General features: G+C 41.7%; 1 protein-coding gene across 2 annotated transcripts; it reads right to left on the reverse strand.

Annotated features, from left to right (window-relative positions):
* Positions 1 to 1,085: 1,085 nt before the first annotated feature.
* LOC109894209 (caspase-3-like) lies at positions 1,086 to 9,897 on the reverse strand. 2 transcript variants are annotated; one of them, XM_020487500.2, is made up of 6 exons: positions 9,516 to 9,897; positions 8,754 to 8,893; positions 6,537 to 6,665; positions 5,608 to 5,783; positions 1,894 to 2,008; positions 1,086 to 1,650 (listed from the first exon to the last, which is right to left on the reverse strand). In XM_020487500.2, the coding sequence occupies exons 1-6, from the start codon at positions 9,578 to 9,580 to the stop codon at positions 1,421 to 1,423; spliced, it is 855 nt and encodes a 284-aa protein (XP_020343089.1). In that variant the 5' UTR covers positions 9,581 to 9,897; the 3' UTR covers positions 1,086 to 1,420. The 2 variants fall into 2 exon arrangements, with proteins under 2 accessions (XP_020343089.1, XP_031684367.1); XM_031828507.1 differs by lacking the exon at positions 9,516 to 9,897 and adding an exon at positions 9,241 to 9,494.
* Between the last annotated feature and the right edge of the window lie 10,072 nt (positions 9,898 to 19,969).

Genomic DNA, 19,969 nt, shown 5'->3' on the forward strand with positions numbered 1-19,969 from the left:
TCTTCACAAAGAGGGCAACAGATGCTACTGAGCCAGATGTCTATGTGTCAGGGGAGAAGCTCCAGGTGGTATCCGATTTTAAGTACCTTGGCATCATACTTGATTCCAACCTCTCTTTTAAAAAGCATGTGAAAAAGGTAATTCAAATAACCAAATTCAACCTAGCTAATTTCCGATTTATACGAAATTGTTTGACTACAGAGGTAGCAAAACTGTACTTCAAATCTATGATACTCCCCCACTTAACATACTGCTTGACTAGTTGGGCCCAAGCTTGCTGTACAACATTAAAACCTATTCAGTCTGTCTACAAACAGGCTCTCAAAGTGCTTGATAGGAAGCCCAATAGCCATCATCATTGTCACATCCTTAGAAAGCATGAGCTCTTGAGTTGGGAAAATCTTGTGCAATACACCGACGCATGTCTTGTATTCAAGATCCTCAATGGCCTAGCTCCCCCTCCACTCAATATTTTTGTTAAACAGAAAACCCAGACATATGGCAGCAGATCCACAAGGTCTGCCATGAGAGGTGACTGTATAGTTCCCCTAAGGAAAAGCACCTTTAGTAAATCTGCATTCTCTGTGAGAGCTTCCCATGTCTGGAATACACTGCCATCAGACACACATAACTGCACCACATATCACACTTTCACAAAATGCTTGAAGACATGGCTAAAGGTCAATCAGATTTGTGAACATGGTCCCTAGCTGTGTGTTGCCACTCCATGTTGTCTGTTGTCTGTAGCTTGTGAGGTGTGGAAACACTTTGTTGCTTTTATGAATTTTGTCTTGCTGCTTTTTGTTTTATGCTGCTCTGTCTGTATGCTACGTCTTGCTTGTCCTATGTTGCTCTGTCTGTATGCTATGTCTTGCTTGTTCTATGTTGCTATTGTCTATATTGTAATTGCTTTTAATAACCTGCCCAGGGACTGCGGTTGAAAATTAGCCGGTTGGCTAAAACCGGCACTTTTACTGAAATGTTGATTAATGTGCACTGTCCCTGTAAAAATAAAAATAAACTCAAACTCAATTCAATTTTTCACTTCCTCAGTTGACGGAATTGAAGCGTGAACTGACCCCAACCCTGAAGAAAAGTCAACTTCTCTGTGCATAACATCAGGATGAAAGCATGACAGAGGTTTCAACCTCCAACATAAAATGTGATACTTAGGCCTACAAGTTTAAACCAAGTCCAACTTGATCCAGAGTGATTGAGCAGTGGTGTTAAAAATTCAGCTAATTACAATCCACAACCAAAACACACATCTATTGCCCTCACTCAGATAGAAGCTAGCCTGATCCCAGGTCTGTTTTTCCTCTCTTGCCAACTTCTATAACAGTGACAATAGCTGTTGGCGAGACAGCTAAAATCGATCTGGGACCAGGCAAATGAAGAGCTTCTTCACACCTTTCTCCTATCATGGTGTAAAGTACATCTCTTTGGTCAGCATTGATACGATGCAGGGGATCTGCTTCTTGGCATCGAAACCAGGAGAGTTTGACGCAGACTCAAACTCTGTCGCCACTTTGTGGTTGACCCGGGTCAGGATGTGTTGGACCTCCAGCTCTTTGCTGTACTTGCCAATCATCTCACACAGCGATTGGATGAACCAGGAGCCAGTCTGAGTGTTCCTCCACGAGTAGTAGCCTGTGGGAAGACGTGTGAGAGTGCATAAGAGTCAAGGGCCTGGTTTGAATAATTCAGAAAATGCATCCTTGCTTGAGATAATAACAGATCTTAATTGGATGGATTGGTAGAAGTAAGAGGGTGGTAGCCTTGCTTTCACAGATCCAACTACTTATAGATCTGTGCATACCTCATGGAAACAAGGCAACTTGACTGGAGAGTGCTTCTATGTATGTGTGTGTGGCTTTGGAACATGTCTTGGACCTGGAGCTGTGGAGTAGGCATAGAGGAAGTCTGCTTCCACAGGGATCCTGGTCGAGCTCCCGTCTGAACTGCTGTCTGCCTCGATGCCCACGTCCAGATCAGTACCTCTGCAAGCCTGCATGTCACACACACAGGGAAACAGCAGACATAGTCACAGTCACACACACACACAAACGCACAGGCTAACTTTTGAATCATCTCTCACCTCTTGACTTCCGAATCGTACTATCCGGCTCTAACGCTTGTCAGACGTGGCAGGGCTTGCAAACCATTACAGACTACAAAGGGAAGCACACCCGAGAGCTGCCCAGCAACACAAGCCTACCAGACGAGCTAAACTACTTCCATGCTCGTTTTGAGGCAAATAACTCTGAAACATGCATGAGAGCACCAGCTGTTTGGGAAGACTGTATGATCCCGCTCTCCGCAGCCAATGTGAGTAAAACCTTTAAACAGGTCAACATTCACAAGGCCGCAAGGGCAGACGGATTACCAGGACATGTACTGCGAGCATGCGCTGACCAACTGGCAAGTGTCTTCACTGACATTTTCAACCTCTCCCTGTCAGTCTGTAATACCAACATGTTTTAAGCAGACCACCATAGTGCCCGTGCCCAAGAACACTGAGGTAACCTGCCTAAATGACTACCAACCCGTAGCACTCGTCTGTAGCCATGAAGTGCTCTAGAAAGGCTGGTCATGGCTCACATCAACACCGTTATTCCAGAAACCCTAGACCCACTCAAATTTGCATACCGCCCCAATAGATCCACAGATGATGAATCTCTATTGCACTCCACACTGCCCTTTCCAACCTAGACCAAAGGAACACCTATGTGTTCAGGGTTCAGCTCAGCGTTCAACACCATAGTGCCCTCAAAGCTCATCAATAAGCTAAGGACTCCGAGACTAAACACCTCCCTCTGCAACTGGAACCTGGACTTTCTCACGGGCCTCCCTCAGGTGGTAAGGGTAGGTAACAACACATCAGCCACGCTGATTCTCAACACAGGGGCCCCTCAGGGGTGCTGCTCAGTCCCCTCCTGTACTCCCTGTTAACTCATGACTGCATGGACAGGCACAACTCCAACGACATCATTAAGTTGAAAACCCAACAGTGATATAATTGATCACCGACAACAACGAGACAGCCTATAGGGAGGAGGTCAGCGACCGGGTCCTGTGGTGCCAGGACAACAACATCTCCCTCTGTGATCAGGACAAAGGAGATGATTGTGGACTACAGGAAAAAGGAGGACTGAGCAAGCCCCCATTCTCATCAATTGGGCTGCAGTGGAGCAGGTTGAGAGACTCAAGTTCCATGGTGTCCACATCACCAACAAACTAGTGTCATGTCTTTGGCATCATTAAAAGTGTAGACTTATTTATCAAATAACTCTGTAATTATTATTACCCGATTAAACTGATTAATCATGTAACTGTAATTAACTAGGAAGTCTGGGCACCAAGGAAAATATTCAGATTACAAAGTTATAATTTTCCTAATATAACTGTCAGATATTTTAATATCTGATCAATTAGTCTTCGAATTAATGAATTATTATTTACCTCACGTCAGTCTCATTCCAAACGTCGTAAATTGTTGGTTATCTGCACGAACCCGGTCTTCACTATGAGTCATCCATACATCAATTGTCTTAATAAAATATTTATTTACTAAGTACTCACAGAAATGCATAACAAACAGTAGATATGGTTACAAGGAAATGATAGTGGATGTGCCCTAGTGGGTTAAACCGGCATCGCGGCTTGGTGGACAAAAAGGGAAGTGGGGGTCAACTGAGATGAGACACTACAAAGTTGATAATTATAAGAATTGAAATGCTAATCCTTTGCACATGAACGCTCACTCATTCTGGAATAATTGCAATCAAAATATATATTTACGCTCAATGTGTCGTCTGGATCTCTGGTGAAAAGTTTGTTTCTGTTGGAAGAGTTTGTCCGCTCTCTCTCTCTGTTGTGGTTAGGATGGATAGTTCAGAGTGACATTCATTCATGTCGTTATAGAATAGATGTTTCGGCGGTTGTCTGTCTTCGCGTTCAATGATACCGAATTCCTAGCTGCAGACTAGTAATTAATACCAAAGACTTGTTCTTATTCTGATAGTCTAAGAGTTTAACCATGTGGTATGGTTAAAAGATTCAGCCATCTACTCAAACCTTAGCTTATACTCAGGTTTATGGTCTCCTCTCAAACCTTGGCCCTCTAGGTAAGCTGGTCTGGTGATAGAAAACCCAGGTGGGGGTTTTATTCGGAAGAGCAGAAAAGGGCCTGTCCCAGAACGCCAGACCATATCTGTGCTGATGGGCGGTCCTCTGATTTAGTTTCCAAAATCACATTACACAATTTCACAAAGAGTATCATCCTCACTCATTCATCTTATACAACAATTAGATGTTATCCTCATAACTGAGGCTATTGTATAAACAGCGTTATGGTAATGCCTCCCATGAGTTTCACAAAATTGTACCAAATGGACCAGTTCGTAGCTGGATTCTTCACCGATCTTTTATACCTTCTCCAGAACATAAATGTTGTTCAGTTCTCCAGTTCTGTGAGGTGGAAGAAATTCCTTTGTTCTCTCTATGAAACTCACTCTCTCTCTATACTGTGGCCATGAGGAGAAAATTTCCTCCAGGAATTTAGGACCTCTCTGACCACAGCAGCCTGGTTGGAGGAGACAGAGAGAGATGGTGCCGTGGTAGGGGGATGGTGCTCGCGGTGTCCAAAGAGGGCAACGTCATGACACTAGCATGGTCCAAGCACACCAAGACAGTCGTGAAGAGGGCACGACAAAACCTATTCCCCCTCAGGAGATATTTGGCAATATTTGGCAAGGAGTCCTCAAAAAGTTCTACAGCTGCACCATCAAGAGCATGACTGACCGGTTGCATCACTGACTGGTAATGGCAACTGCTCGGCCTCCGACCGCAAGGCACTACAGAGGGTAGTGCGTACAGCCCAGTACATCACTGGGGCCAAGCTTCTTGCTATCCAGGACCTCTATACCAGGCGGTGTCAGAGGAATGCTCTACAAATTGTCAAAGACTCCAGCCACCCTAGTCATAGACTCTTCTCTCTGCTACCGCACGGCAAGCGGTACTGGAGCGCCAAGTCTAGGTCCAAGAGGCTTCTAAACAGCTTCTACCCCCAAGCCAAAAGACTCCTGAACACCTAATCAAATGGCTATCCAGACTATTTGCATAGTACCCCCTCTCTTTTATACCGCTGCTACTCTCTGTTATCATCTATGCATAGTCACTTCAATAACTCTACCTACATTTCCATATTACCTCAACTAACACATGTACATGACATGACATGGTACATGACTCTGTACCGGTACCTCCCTGTATATAGTCTCGCTATAGTTAAACTGCATTGTTGGTTATGGGCTCGTAAGTAAGCATTTCACTGTAAGGTCTACACCTGTTGTATTCGGAGCATGTGACTAATAAGATTTGATTTGACTTTGGACGAGACTGACCTGTTTTGTCAGTAGGGGATTCAATTAACCTCTATATTATACCTTTGTTTAACCTTAACTTCATATGGTTGTTCTAGTGCTTTTGTTTCACTTTAATTCCATCTATAAAACAAAAACCCCAAACAGGTGCAACGGCTTTGTAAATCTGCTACTGTGTAGTTTTAAAAGTCGGATCTAGGAATACACGTGATGGCCACAGTACCTGAATGAAGAAGAGTTTGGGCTTGCCCACCAACGAGTTGCAGCGGTCGCCCCGGAACAGGCTGGTGAGGCTCTTGAGCTCGATGGAGGCATCCGTCCCGAAGAACACACTATCGTCCCCGTGACTCAGCAGGACACACACGAACGAGGCGGAGCAGCTGTGGTCCTCCTTGGAGGCTGGAAACACAACATCAAGTTTTAGATTGGTCCTTCACAGAATTGACAAGACACTTTAAAGGAGAAATCTGCTGTTGCTACATAAATTTTTGGAAAGAATTGATGTACTCTTAGTTAAACTGTTGTACACCATCAGAACCCAAAATATAAGCTTGCATTACTCCAATGTTTGTAAACAAAGTAAATGTAAACAAACACTGTACAGCATTTTAAAACATGGTTAAAACTAAAATGTTGATATCATGGATGGTCAGTCCTGTCTATGAGTTTGAAAATGGTTACATTTTTTCAGCCTCATCTCTCAGCTTTTTACCAAAACATGGTGGGGTGGGTTTTGTTATTGTTTCAACTGCGGATTGCCCCTTTAAAAGGTAGACGAGCAGTATTGGGACGATTTCCAGAACAACAAGAAGTGGGAAGCGAGACACTAATTTTCTCCACCATTGTTTTCACACAGCTATCACGTTGCAGGTGAGTGAATGAAGTGCAACAGTGCAGATAGTGTGAGAGCGGATAGTTTTGCATCCCGCTCATCTGCAATGTCTTTGGTTAACCCTGTTGATCGTGGCAACATCATATTGTTGATTTTCAGTTTAAGTACAGGAGACCATGTACCTTTACCGGTTTTTATTGTGAATGGGCTGCTTTTAAAACTGAATTTACTGAATGTCTTCTGTGTATGATCTTCATACGAAGACAAACCTATCTCTGTAGTGGTTGTCAGTGGTGGTGCTGATTTCCGAACATGCTTACCTGTGGTTAAAACATGCTTGATCTGGTCCACTGTCTGGTCATTGTAAATCTTCACCTTATAACCCAGTTTCCCAAACACCTTAATCACATTGCCTGCATCCACATCTGTGCCATTGCGTACATTCATACCTTTAAAAACAAAGTCAAGTTATTAGACTAATTCTATATGCTTTCTGGATATGCAATGTGTGTCATCATTGTGTACATACAGCCTTTACACAGTAGTGGAAAAAGTACCCGATTGTCATACTTGAGTAAAAGGAAAGATACCTCCATAGAACATTACTCAAGTAAAGGTGAGTCACCCAGTAAAATACTACATGAGTAAAGGTCAAAAAGTTTTGTTTTTAAATATACTTAAGTATCAAAAGTAAAAAATACCAAATTCCTTAAATTAAGCAAACCCAATGGAGCCATTTTATTTGTAGGGGCACACTACAACAGTCAGACATCATTTACAAAAAAAGCATGTGTGTGTAGTGAGTCCTTCAGATCAGAGGCAGTTGGGATGACCAGGGATGTTCTCTTAATAAGTGTGTGGATTGGACCATTTTCCTGTTCTGCTAAGGATTAAAATGTAACTAATACTTTTTTTTAACCTTTATTTTAAGTTTTTATTTCAAGTCAGTTAAGAACAAATTCTTATTTTCAATGACGGCCTAGGAACAGTGGGTTAACTGCCTGTTCAGGGGCAGAACGACAGATTTGTACCTTGTCAGCTCGGGGATTCGAACTTGCAACCTTTCGGTTACTAGTCCAACGCTCTAACCACTAGGCTACCCTGCCGCCCCCAGGGTGTCAGGGAAAATGTATGGTGTAAAAAGTACATTATTTTCTTTAGGAATGTTGTGAAGTAAAAGTTGTATAAAATATGAATAGTACAAAAAACTACTTTAGTACTTTAAAGTATTTTTACTTCAGTACTTTAGACCGCTGACTTTACACATATTCTTACAGTAGTAAACCAGCAGACAAAGCTGGGTGAGGTAAAGTCATTACAACCAGTTTACATAATAAAAAAATATTTAACCTTTATTTAACCAGGTAGGCCAGTTGAGAACAAGTTCTCATTAACAACTGTGACCTGGCCAAGATAAAGCAAAGCAGTTCGATAAAATCAACAACACAGAGTTAAACATGGAATAAACAAACATACAGTCAATAACACAATAGAAAAATCTGTGTGTGCAAATGGAGTAAGGAGGTAAGACAATAAATAGGCCAAAAGTGGCAAAGTAATTACAATTTAGAAATTTACACAAGAGATATATGTTCAGGAAAACAAAAACAAATATGGGGATGAGGTAGGTAGTTGGTTGGATGGGCTATTTACAGAGAGGCTGTGTACAGCTGCAGCGATCAGTAAACTGCTCTGACAGCGGACACTTAAAGTTAGTAAGGGAGATATAAGTCTCCAACTTCAGTGATTTATTTTAAAAAAAATATTTCCAGTCATTGGCAGCAGAGAACTGTCAGGAAAGGCAGCCAAAGGAGGTGTTGACCTGTGAAATATACCTGCTTGAGCGCGTGCTATGGGTGGGTGTTGCTATGGTGACCAGTGAGCTGAGATAAGGCGGGGCTTTACCTAGCAAAGACTTATAGATGACCTGGAGCCAATGGGTTTGGCGACGAATGTATGTTTGGCAGCATGAGTGAAGGATGCTTTGTTGCGAAATAGGAAGCCGATTCTAGATTTAATTTTGGATTGGAGATGCTTAATGTGAGTCTGGAAGGACAGTTTACAGTCTAGCCAGACACCTAGGTATTTATAGTTGTCCACATATTCTAAATCAGAACCGTCCAGAGTAGTGATGCTAGTTGGGCGGGTGGGTAGCGATCGGGTGAAGAGCGTGCAATTAATTTTACTAGCATTTAAGAGCAGTTGGAGGCCACGGAATGAGTGTTGCATGGCATTGAAGCTCGTTTGTAGGTTTAACACCATGTCAAAAGAAGAGCCAGATGTATACAGAATAGTGTCGTCTGTGTAGAGGTGGATCAAAGAATCACCCGCAGCAAGAGCGAAATCATTGATATGTACAGAGAAAAGAGTCGGCCCGAGAATTGAATCAGGTTATAATCATGTAATTTCAACTAGTTTCACCCACTGGGAAGAAGCTGAACAACAAGCTTTATGCAAATACAAAACATAAATATTAGTTACATAGACTAGACAAGGAAAAACATCACCCGATGTCTACAAATGAACAAACATAATACCTGTTCTTCTGTCAAAGTTCTTGTTGTTGATGATGATACACTGCCCAATGCTGGGGTAACTGAGACTGTACCTGAAGCAATGGGACTGAGGTTTGGCGTCCACCTGCATGGACCCAGAGCCACCACAGGGGCCCTCGCACCTAATAAATAATAAAACAGATGCCACTTAGCAGACACTTTCATCCCAAAGTCCCTTGCAATCTAGTGATTGCATAGCCTACATTTTTGTCTATGTATGTTCCCTCTGAGAATTGAACCTACGACTTTGTCATTGGTAGCTCTTAACAACTGAGCCACACAGGACTAGTTAGATCACAGCAATACACCAATCTGATACTCTGTGTAAATCAGATCTCGGACTGGGATTTGAGTAAGGTTACACGTGAACTGTTGAAATACTTTTGAGCATCCTTCCCTCCTACTTTCATCAAAGTAATTACTGATCAGACATGTGGATTGTGTGGAAGCTATGAGGTGGTACCCTTACTTATCACCTGCAGAATCATCAGATTGGTGATTACTTTAAGGAAGGGCTGAAGAATCCATTTCAAAGCCAAATTTGGCATCAGACTCCACGACCACAAGGACCGCAACACGATGATCAAGTAACAATGTAGCCGAATGTCCTGATTTCATTACAATTATATTTAATAACATTTGAAGGCCCGACTGTCTGGTAAATATCGACACTCAAACCAACTTTACCACGGTTGGCTAGGCTACTTCGTAAAATGCATGCATTGTGATAACAAAGAATCTCACTCTTGTCCATCGCCCCGCCTGGCGTCAATGCAGTCCCCAGCACTCAAATCGTTTGCTACTGACATGGTATTCTGAGAATCGATTTCAAACAAATGTCAGTTATTATATAAAAAAGAAAAAATCGTCGTTTTGGTCAGACCGGGCAAATTGCCACACTTCTATAAAGCCAATTTGTATGCGAATGTCTTCCTGGAGTTCTTTGTTACAAACAAGTCAGCAACCAACCAATAGTAGCTTCCGGAGTAAACAATATTATTTTACGTCACCATCAAAACCAATGCAAGGGGGCGTTCGGTTTCCACACCACTCATATGATCCCATCTAAAAAATAATATTAATAATACACGTAACTTGTGGCTCCATATTGGTGGGCTATATGCATTTGTAATATGTAATAGCCATATTGCACGAATTCGGCTTATGAGACAAAAGTAGAACGTTCTCAACTATTTGGATAGTAAGGCACACTTGTGGCGCACTGAAAGTACGTCACTTGTCGCAGCAAAACAACGTTTTCAACACGGGTTCCTGCAAGTACATAGATTCAGTTCCTGCTGTAAATCGAATTCTGTAACGTTAGCTTAGTTTAGCAAACGTTAAGCAGATTTGACATCTTAATATACATTTTAGTGGTACTAGCATTAAAAACATTACTGGTACATATTACACTCAACTCTGGCTAGATGTGTAGTGTGTATGGCTAGTCTGATTTAAATCAGGCTGTAATACACAATTAATTAGTACCAATTCATACACAATTGAATGCTTGTAAACAAAATTATGAATTTCGCGAAAACAATCTTGTCATTCTCATGGCCTGTCAGTCCTTGCATCCAATGTGTCTGTTTGAATGTTGGCACTAGCTACATTTCTCCAGCCACATCCCATCCATTCTCTGCTAGGCCTAATAATGATGGGTCTTCACAATCATATTCTTGTGAATCCAAAATCAGAGATGGATCCATAGGTCTATAGTAATGCCTTCAGTATTGATCATTGTTAAAGTTAGATATGAAAAACACTGACACAACTACATTAAAGTATTCAAATAAAAACGTTTTTTTCTTCTTACATGCAGAAATGACTGGTGGCAGCCTACATCACATAGAAGATGAACAGGGTTGACTGGGGAAACAGATTGAAGAAGGTGGAACAACTAGCTCAGTCCTTCCAGCAAGTGGCCTTTGTCCTCTCGCTTCAAACCAAGGCTGTCCCGGCCATGGCAGCCATCCTCCATATGGAAGCTCTTCCCCCGTCAATGTATGGCTATCAATTTTGCCCAGAGTTGCAGAGAGGTACGCACCAGCATCTCTGCAGTAACGTGGTGCCATATCGGTTTGTGCTGTCATGTTTGACATTGACCATAGGATTTGACAAGACGACACAAACAGATCTGTGAGCAGGCTACTGTATGTCCGGAGGACTTTGTTCCCTTTTGTGTGACGTGTGTGTTTCATTGCACTTCCATGTGTCATAATAACAACAAAAAAAAAGACATTTGTTTTCAGCTAACTGTAGTTTTGACTGCCCTCTACTTCAAAGGACGTACACGTGTTTGCACTTGAGAAGGAACAGGCCAAGATGGGTGGGAGGATCTTCCTGGTCACCAGTTACAGTGAGCTATGGCATTACTACAGGTATGTATGTATAAGGTTACACAATTCACTTCAATACAACTTTATTTATACCTTCAGAGGCAGTTAAGAAATAAGAAAGTCCTATTTGTCATAACTGAAGATTGTTAACCAATGGTATTACTGCACTTTAACCCTTTCAATTTCAACTGTAATCAGTACCTACAGGCAACCTCTGATGCATTGCTATCAGGTGATCCCAGAGGGGGCTATTCACAAGCTGTATTTTGACTGGCTTTTTTTGTCTTTGATGGGAAGTGCATGGTGGACTCCCTCATCCAAACATTGAATGCTTCCTTCCCTCTCAAGTGCAAAATATACCTGGGTCAAATATGTTGTTTATGCTGTTATTTATGTCATTGTTATGACAATTGACTTTACACTGACATGACACACAATGTTTAGATCAGCCTATTGGCTAGGAAAACTGGCTAAACAAATTCATGGTTTGTGGCATGACAATGTCAAGTAATTTGCCTTAAGGTGAAACCAGCTGTCGAGACTGTTTATGACATCTGTTTGGTAATTGTTATGACAGTAACATGTGGACATGTGGTCCAAAAGTGATCTGTAGAAGGATGTTTTTTTGCTGTACATTCTGAGGAATTAAATGTTAATTTAGCCACTCTCAAAAAATATGCATGTCAATCTCTCCTGGCTGAAAGTGGAGGAGAGGTTGACTTCATCACTACTTTTAGTTAAGAGAGGTATTGACATGTTGAATGCACCAAGCTGTCTTTCTAAACTACTGGCACACAGCTCGAACACCCATGCATACCCCACAAGACATGCCACCAGAGGTCTCTTCACTGTCCACAAGTCCAGAACAGACTATGGGAGTCGCACAGTACTACATAGAGCCATGACTACATGGAACTCTATTCTACATCAAGTAACAGATGCAAGCAGTACAGTCCCTGGAACAGCAGGGACTGTGAAGCAACACAAACATTGGCACAGACACGCACGCACGCACGCACGCACGCACGAACCTTGAATCCAGTACAGAGGAAAAATTCAGTTGCCATCTCATCAACAAACTAGAATGGTCCAAACACACCAAGACAGTTGTGAAGAGGGCACGACAAAGCCTATTCCCCCTCAGGAAACTAAAATGATATGGCATGGGTCCTGAGATCCTCAAAAGGTTCTCCAGCTGCAACATCGAGAGCTGGTTGCATCACTGCCTGGTACGGCAATTGCTCGGCCTCTGACCGCAAGGCACTACAGAGGGTAGTGCGTACGGCCCAGTACATCACTGGGGCTAAGCTGCCTGCCATCCAGGACCTCTACACCAGGCGGTGTCAGAGGAAGGCCCTAAAAATTGTCAAAGACCCCAGCCCTAAACTGTTCTCTCTACTACCAGAGTGCCAAGTCTAGGACAAAAAGGCTTCTCAACAGTTTTTACCCCCAAGCCATAATACTCCTGATCAGGTAATCAAATGGCTACCCAGACTATTTGTATTGTGTGCCCCCCAACCCTTCTTTTTACAGTGTTGCTACTCTCTGTTTATCATATATGCATAGTCACTTTAACTATACATTCATGTACATACTACCTCAATCAGCCTGACTAACCGGTGTCTGTATGTATCCTCGCTACTTTTATAGCCTCGCTACTGTATATACTGTATATGTCTTTTAACTGTTGTTTTATTTCTTTACCTACCTATTGTTCACCTAATACCTTTTTTGCACTATTGGTTAGAGCCTGTAAGTAAGCATTTCACCGTAACGTCTACTACACCTGTTGTATTCGGCGCACGTAACAAGTAAACTTTGATTTGATTTGCAGATTTTAAGGATAACCTACATGTCGGTACGTAATCTCCTACGGTCTCTGATGTAAAGTGGAAACGAGACAATAGATAGAGATATATACACTGAAAAATATAAAGTGTTTGTCCCGTGCTTCTACACCTGCATTGCTTGCTGTTTGGGGTTTTAGGCTGGGTTTCTGTACAGCACTTTGAGATATCAGCTGATGTACGAAGGGCTATATAAATACATTTGATTTGATTTGATTTGATTTGTTTCATGAGCTGAAGTAAAATATGTTGGCATGCTGACTGCAGGAATGTACACCAGAGCTGTTGCTTGAGAATTGAATGTTAATTTCTCTACCATAAGCCGCCTCCAAAGTCGTTTTAGAGAATTTAGCAGTACGTCCAACCAACCGGCCTGACAACTGCAGACCATGTGTATGGCGTTGTGTGGGTGAGCAGTTTGCTGATGTCAACGTTGTGAACAGAGTGCCCCATTGTGGCAGTAGGGTTAATAGTATGGTCGAACATAAGCTACAATGGCAATTTGAATGCGCAAAAATACAGTGACGAGATCCTGAGGTCCATTGTGAGGCCCATTTTTTTTTTAAAGGTATCTGTGACCAACAGATGCATATCTGTATTCCCAGTCATGTGACATTCATAGATTAGGGCCTGATGAATTTATTTACATTGACTGATTTCCTCATATGAACTGTAAATCAATGAAATTGTTGCATGTTGTATTTATGTTTTTGTATAGATATTAAACTCAACTTATGCTTTATATTGGAGGTAGAAAATGCATTGTTATCTAATCAATGTAGGCTCATGCTGATTTAAAAAATATCTCATCAGTCAATCAAGTATGTATTTAGTCTTTTTTTAAAGGGCAATTTATCAATTTATTCTGCAGCCAGTGATGAGTGCATAGGAGGGGAAGTGAATTTGAGAATGACGTGAGTGGAGTCACAGAGGACAGTGGCAAAAGGTCTGTCCTTTGATGTTCTAAACCAAATTTCGGTAACACTTTATCTTATAATTCCAAAAGATTTAACACAATTAGTAACTAAGAAACATTCAGAGTTCAGAGAGAATAATAGGTGTCTTTTGGGGTTTAGAAAAGTCAGGTCCATAATTATTGGCAACCCTTGATAAAGATGAGCAAAAAAGACTATAAAATAAATAATGCAAATACTGAGATATATTGCATGTTGCAGAAAATGGGGAAATTATATTTTATACTAATACAATTGCTCAGTGAAATAGTTTTTGTTTAACAAGATATACAACATTTTTTCAAATTTAGGGGGTCAAAGTAATTGGCACCCCTCTTTTCAATACTCTAGCATCCTCCCCTTGTGAGGATAGCGACACAAAGCCTCATTCTAAAAATGTTTAATAAGATTGGATTGAAGAGGGCAGTCGATAAGAGCAGACAAAGGATATCAAGGACCTTGAAAGATTCTGTATGGAGGAATGGTCTAAGATCCCTCCCAACATGTTCTCCAATCTCATTAAACACTCTCAAAAGGCTCAGTGTTGTTATCCTCACAATGGGAGGGTGCTAGAGTATTGAAAACAGTTGTGCCAATCATTTTGACCCCAATCTTTTTTTATTAAACAAAATATCTTTCTCTGTGCAGTTGTATTAGTATAAAATAATTTCCAAAAAATGTTGAACATACAATATAGCTCAGTATTTGTATTATTTATTTATAGTCTTTTTATGGTCATCTTTATCAAGGGTACCAATGATTATGGACCTAACTGTAAATCGCCACAGAAAGAACGGGAGTTGTCCACTTCTTTGTGGGGAGAACACTGGTAGCCTCCCAAAGAGTCTTACATTGAAGGATGACAAACAAAACAATATCTTTCATAGAAGACAGAAAGGCTATTCAGTTCAATAACACCTGTGTTTTTCAGTCAAAACTAGTTTCAGCCAGCAGTTTAACATTGGCAGAGAAATCTCCAGAACTGGGTCAAATACACATGTCATATTCCTTAAAATGCTTGAGGTCAGCTTGACGAAGCCTGCATGGCCCAATGGAATAGTCCCAAAAGTGCAAACTCAAAGTTGTGTTCATTCTTGTGTGTACAGTACCAATCAAAAGTTTGGACACACCTACTCATTCCAGGGTTTTTCTCTATTTTTACTATTGTCTAGAATAATAGTGAAGACATCAAAACTATGAAATAACACATATGGAATCATGTAGTAGCCAAAAAAGTGATCAAATCAAAATATATTTTATATTCTTCAAAGTAGCCACCCTTTGCCTTGATGACAGCAAAGGATGGCATCTAAGGAAGTAAGTTTTCAGCAGCTGTTAGATAAATACTGTATATGTATTATTTTAGATGCACTGTATGTAATAAAACAATCAAACTGCTGCTGAATTACAAAGATATGTAAGTGTATCAAATTAAACAAGTTGCTGTGTTGAAATATAAAAGTTTCCAATATTTTCTCCAACAGGCATATAACGGTGGAACTACTTTGTCTCAGAGAAGTTACTTGTCTACGGCATCCTAAAGTAGAGCTGATGTCAGAGTGTGGACCGGTTTCACAAAAGCAACAACATCATGTGAGTGTCTAGTTTGGAATTGTTGGGATCTATCTGTCTTAGTAGTCCAAAGTGTCATCCTTCTTTCCTCTCATTTTCTCCTTACTATATTAAGCATTGATCTAGAAGAACTGGACAGGTGAAAGCAAATGGCCCTATAGGTGGCCACCATGTTCTTTCCACCTATCCTGTTCTTTCAGATCAGTGAAGTTGAAGGAGAGGAAGCCATTTAAATGCATCCTGATAAAGCCCTTTGTGAGTGAATCCAGAGAGGAAGAGGCGAAGCGAGATATATGTCCGTGCGAAAATATAGCATTAAGCAGTTTTTTTCTCCTTTTGTCTGCCATAGTTGAAGTGTACCTATGATGAAAATTACAGGCCTCTCTCATCTTTTTAAGTGGGAGAACTTGCACAATTGGTGGCTGACTAAATACTTTTTTGCCCCACTGTATTTACCTGGTTTATTTGATATTAATGGTTAACAATTGATATTTAACTAATAGTAAGACATTTATGTCCTGCTAGTGTCTGTGTATTCATGGGCTCCACTCTAGTTCCCTGTAGCTAATCTGGGCGTATGGTCACTGGAGATGGCTTGAGCGGACAAATGGGTTATAGACTGGATTACAGAGACAAGAATGGGTTTTACTAGAGATAGCTTAGGAGTAGAACAATCCCTCATTGTCTCAAAATCATCCTTGCATCTGGGAAAGTCAGTAAGACAACAACCCACATGCAGATAACGGCAGGATGAAGCCAGAGTGGCTTAAGATGCTCCTTGATCTGCATAAGGGGGGTTGAACCAACCACGACTGTGCATTGTTAGTGTCAGCTATATATAGTACTCTGCATTTGTGTAAAGGTTAGGTTACTCAGTCCAACACTCAAGGGTGGGGGGGTCGACCAGCCTCATTATTGCATTAATTAACCTACAGTGCCTTGCGAAAGTATTCGGCCCCCTTGAACTTTGCGACCTTTTGCCACATTTCAGGCTTTAAACATAAAGATATAAAACTGTATTTTTTTGTGAAGAATCAACAACAAGTGGGACACAATCATGAAGTGGAACGACATTTATTGGATATTTCAAACTTTTTTAACAAATCAAAAACTGAAAAATTGGGTGTGCAAAATTATTCAGCCCCCTTAAGTTAATACTTTGTAGCGCCACCTTTTGCTGCGATTACATCTGTAAGTCGCTTGGGGTATATCTCTATCAGTTTTGCACATCGAGAGACCGAATTTTTTTTCCCATTCCTCCTTGCAAAACAGCTCGAGCTCAGTGAGGTTGGATGGAGAGCATTTGTGAACAGCAGTTTTCAGTTCTTTCCACAGATTCTCGATTGGATTCAGGTCTGGACATTCTAACACCTGGATATGTTTATTTTTGAACCATTCCATTGTAGATTTTGCTTTATGTTTTGGATCATTGTCTTGTTGGAAGACAAATCTCCGTCCCAGTCTCAGGTCTTTTGCAGACTCCATCAGGTTTTCTTTCAGAATGGTCCTGTATTTGGCTCCATCCATCTTCCCATCAATTTTAACCATCTTCCCTGTCCCTGCTGAAGAAAAGCAGGCCCAAACCATGATGCTGCCACCACCATGTTTGACAGTGGGGATGATGTGTTCAGGGTGATGAGCTGTGTTGCTTTTACGCCAAACATAACGTTTTGCATTGTTGCCAAAAAGTTCAATTTTGGTTTCATCTGACCAGAGCACCTTCTTCCACATGTTTGGTGTGTCTCCCAGGTGGCTTGTGGCAAACTTTAAACGACACTTTTCATGGATATCTTTAAGAAATGTCTTTCTTCTTGCCACTCTTCCATAAAGGCCAGATTTGTGCAATATACGACTGATCTCAGCTGTAGATCTCTGCAGTTCATCCAGAGTGATCATGGGCCTCTTGGCTGTATCTCTGATCAGCCTTCTCCTTGTATGAGCTGAAAGTTTAGAGGGACGGCCAGGCTCTTCATGATGCTCTCTGCGCTTTTAACGGAAGCTCCAAGACAGGATTGTTTCAAGGCGCAGATCTGGGGAAAGGGACCAAAACATTTATGCAGCTTGAAGGTCCCTAAGAACACAGTGGCCTCCATAATTTTTAAATGGAAGAAGTTAGAAACCACAAAGACTCTTCCTAGAGCTGGCTGCCCCACCAACTTGCGCAATTGGGGGAGAAGGACAATAAGAACCCAATGGTCACTCTAACAGAGCTCCAGAGTTCCTCTGTGGAGATGGGAGAACCTTGCAGAAGGATAAGCATCTCTGCAGCACTCCACCAATCATGGAAGCCACTCTTCAGTAAAAGTTACATGACAGCCCGTTTGGAGTTTGCCAAAAGGCACCTAAAGAACTCTCAGACCATGATAAACAAGATTCTCTGGTCTGATGAAATCAAGATTGAGCTCTGTGGCCTGAATGCCAAACTGGAAAAAACCTGGCAAATCAAATGTTATTAGTCACATGCGCCAAATACAACAGGTGTAGTAGACCTTACAATGAAATGCTTACTTACAAGCCCCTAACCAACAATTCAGTTAATAAAATTATGAATAAGAATAAGAAATAAAAGGAACAAGTAATTAAAGAGCAGCAGTAAAATAACAATAGCGAGACCATTTACAGGAGGTACCGGTACAGATTCAATTTGCGCGGGCACCGGTTAGTCGAGATAATTGAGGTAATATGTACATGTAGGTAGAGTTATTAAAGTGACTATGCATAGATAATAATAGAGAGTAGCAGCGGCGTAAAAGAAGGGGTGGGTAATGCAAATAGTCTGGGTAGCCATTTGATTAGATGTTCAGCAGTCTTATGGCTTGGGGGTAGAAGCTGTTTAGAAGCTTCTTGGACCGAGACTTGGTGCTCCAGTACCGCTTGCCGTGCGGTAGCAGAGAGAACAGTCTATGACTAGGGTGACTGGAGCCTTTGACAATTTTTAGGGCCTTCCTCTGACACCGCCTGGGATAGAGGTCCTGGATGGCAGGAAGCTTGGCCCCAGTGATGTACTGGGCTGTACGCACTACCCTCTGTAGTGCCTTGCGGTCGGAGGCCGAGCAGTTGCCATACCAGGAAGTGATGCAACCAGTCAAGATGCTCTCGATGGTGCAGCTGTACCTTTTGAGGATCTGAGGACCCATGCCAAATCTTTTCAGTCTCCTGGGGGGAATAGGTTTTGTTGTGCCCTCTTCACAAGAGGTGTGCTTGGACCATGTTAGTTTGTAGGTGATGTGGACATCAAGGAACTTTAATCTCTCAACCTGCTCCACTACAGCCCTGTCGATGAGAATGGGGGAGTGCTCGGTCCTCCTTTTCCTGTAGTCCACAATCATCGGTGAAGCATGGTGGTGGCAGCATCATGCTGTGGGGATGTTTTTTAGCGGCAGGGACTGGGAGACTAGTCAGGATCAAGGGAAAGATGAACGGAGCAATGTACAGGGAGTTCCTTGATGAAAACCTGCTCCAGAGCGCTCAGGGCCTCAGACTGGGGAGAAGTTTCACCTTCCAACAGGACAATGACCATAAGCACACAGCCAACATAACAAGTCTGAATGTCCTTGAGTGGCCCAGCCAGAGCCCGGACTTGAACCCGATCGAACATCTGGAGAGAACTGAAAATAGCTGTGCAGCGACACTCCCCATCCAACCTGACAGAGCTTGAGAGGATCTGCAGAGAAGAATGGGAGAAATTCCCCAAGTACAGGTGTGCCAAGTTTGTAGCATCATCACCCAAGAAAACTTAAGGCTGTAATCACTGCCAAAGGTGCTTCAACAAACTACTGAGTAAAGGGTCTGAATTCTTATGTAAATGTGATGGCCGATTTAATTAGGGCCGATTTCAAGTTTTCATAACAATTGGAAATCGGTATTTTTGGACAACAATTTGGCCGTATTTTTTTTTTTACACCTTTATTTAACTAGGCAAGTCAGTTAAGAACACATTCTTATTTTCAATGACGGCCTAGGAATGGTGGGTTAACTGCCTTGTTCAGCTCGGGGATTCAATCTTGCAACCTTACGGTTAACGCTCAACGCTCTAACCACCTGCTTTACATTGCACTCCACGAGGAGACTGCCTGTTACGCGAATGCAGTAAGAAGCCAAGGTAAGTTGCTAGCTAGCATTAAACTTATCTTATAAAAAACAATCAATTAATCATAATCACTAGTTAACTACACATGGTTGATGATATTACTAGTTTATCTAGCGTGTCCTGCGTTGCATATAATCGATGCGGTGCGCATTCGCGAAAAAGGACTGTCGTTGCTCCAACGTGTACCTAACCATAAACATCAATGCCTTTCTTAAAATCAATACACAAGTATATATTTTTAAACCTGCATATTTAGTTAATATTGCCTGCTAACATGAATTTCTTTTAACTAGGGAAAATGTGTCACTTCTCTTGCAACAGAGTCACGGTTTATGCAGCGGTTTGGGCTGCCTGTGTGAAGATTATTTCTTCCTAACAAAGACAGCCAACTTCGCCA

Source organism: Oncorhynchus kisutch, linkage group LG7 (assembly GCF_002021735.2).
Source record: "Oncorhynchus kisutch isolate 150728-3 linkage group LG7, Okis_V2, whole genome shotgun sequence".
Taxonomy (NCBI): Eukaryota; Metazoa; Chordata; class Actinopteri; order Salmoniformes; family Salmonidae; genus Oncorhynchus; species Oncorhynchus kisutch.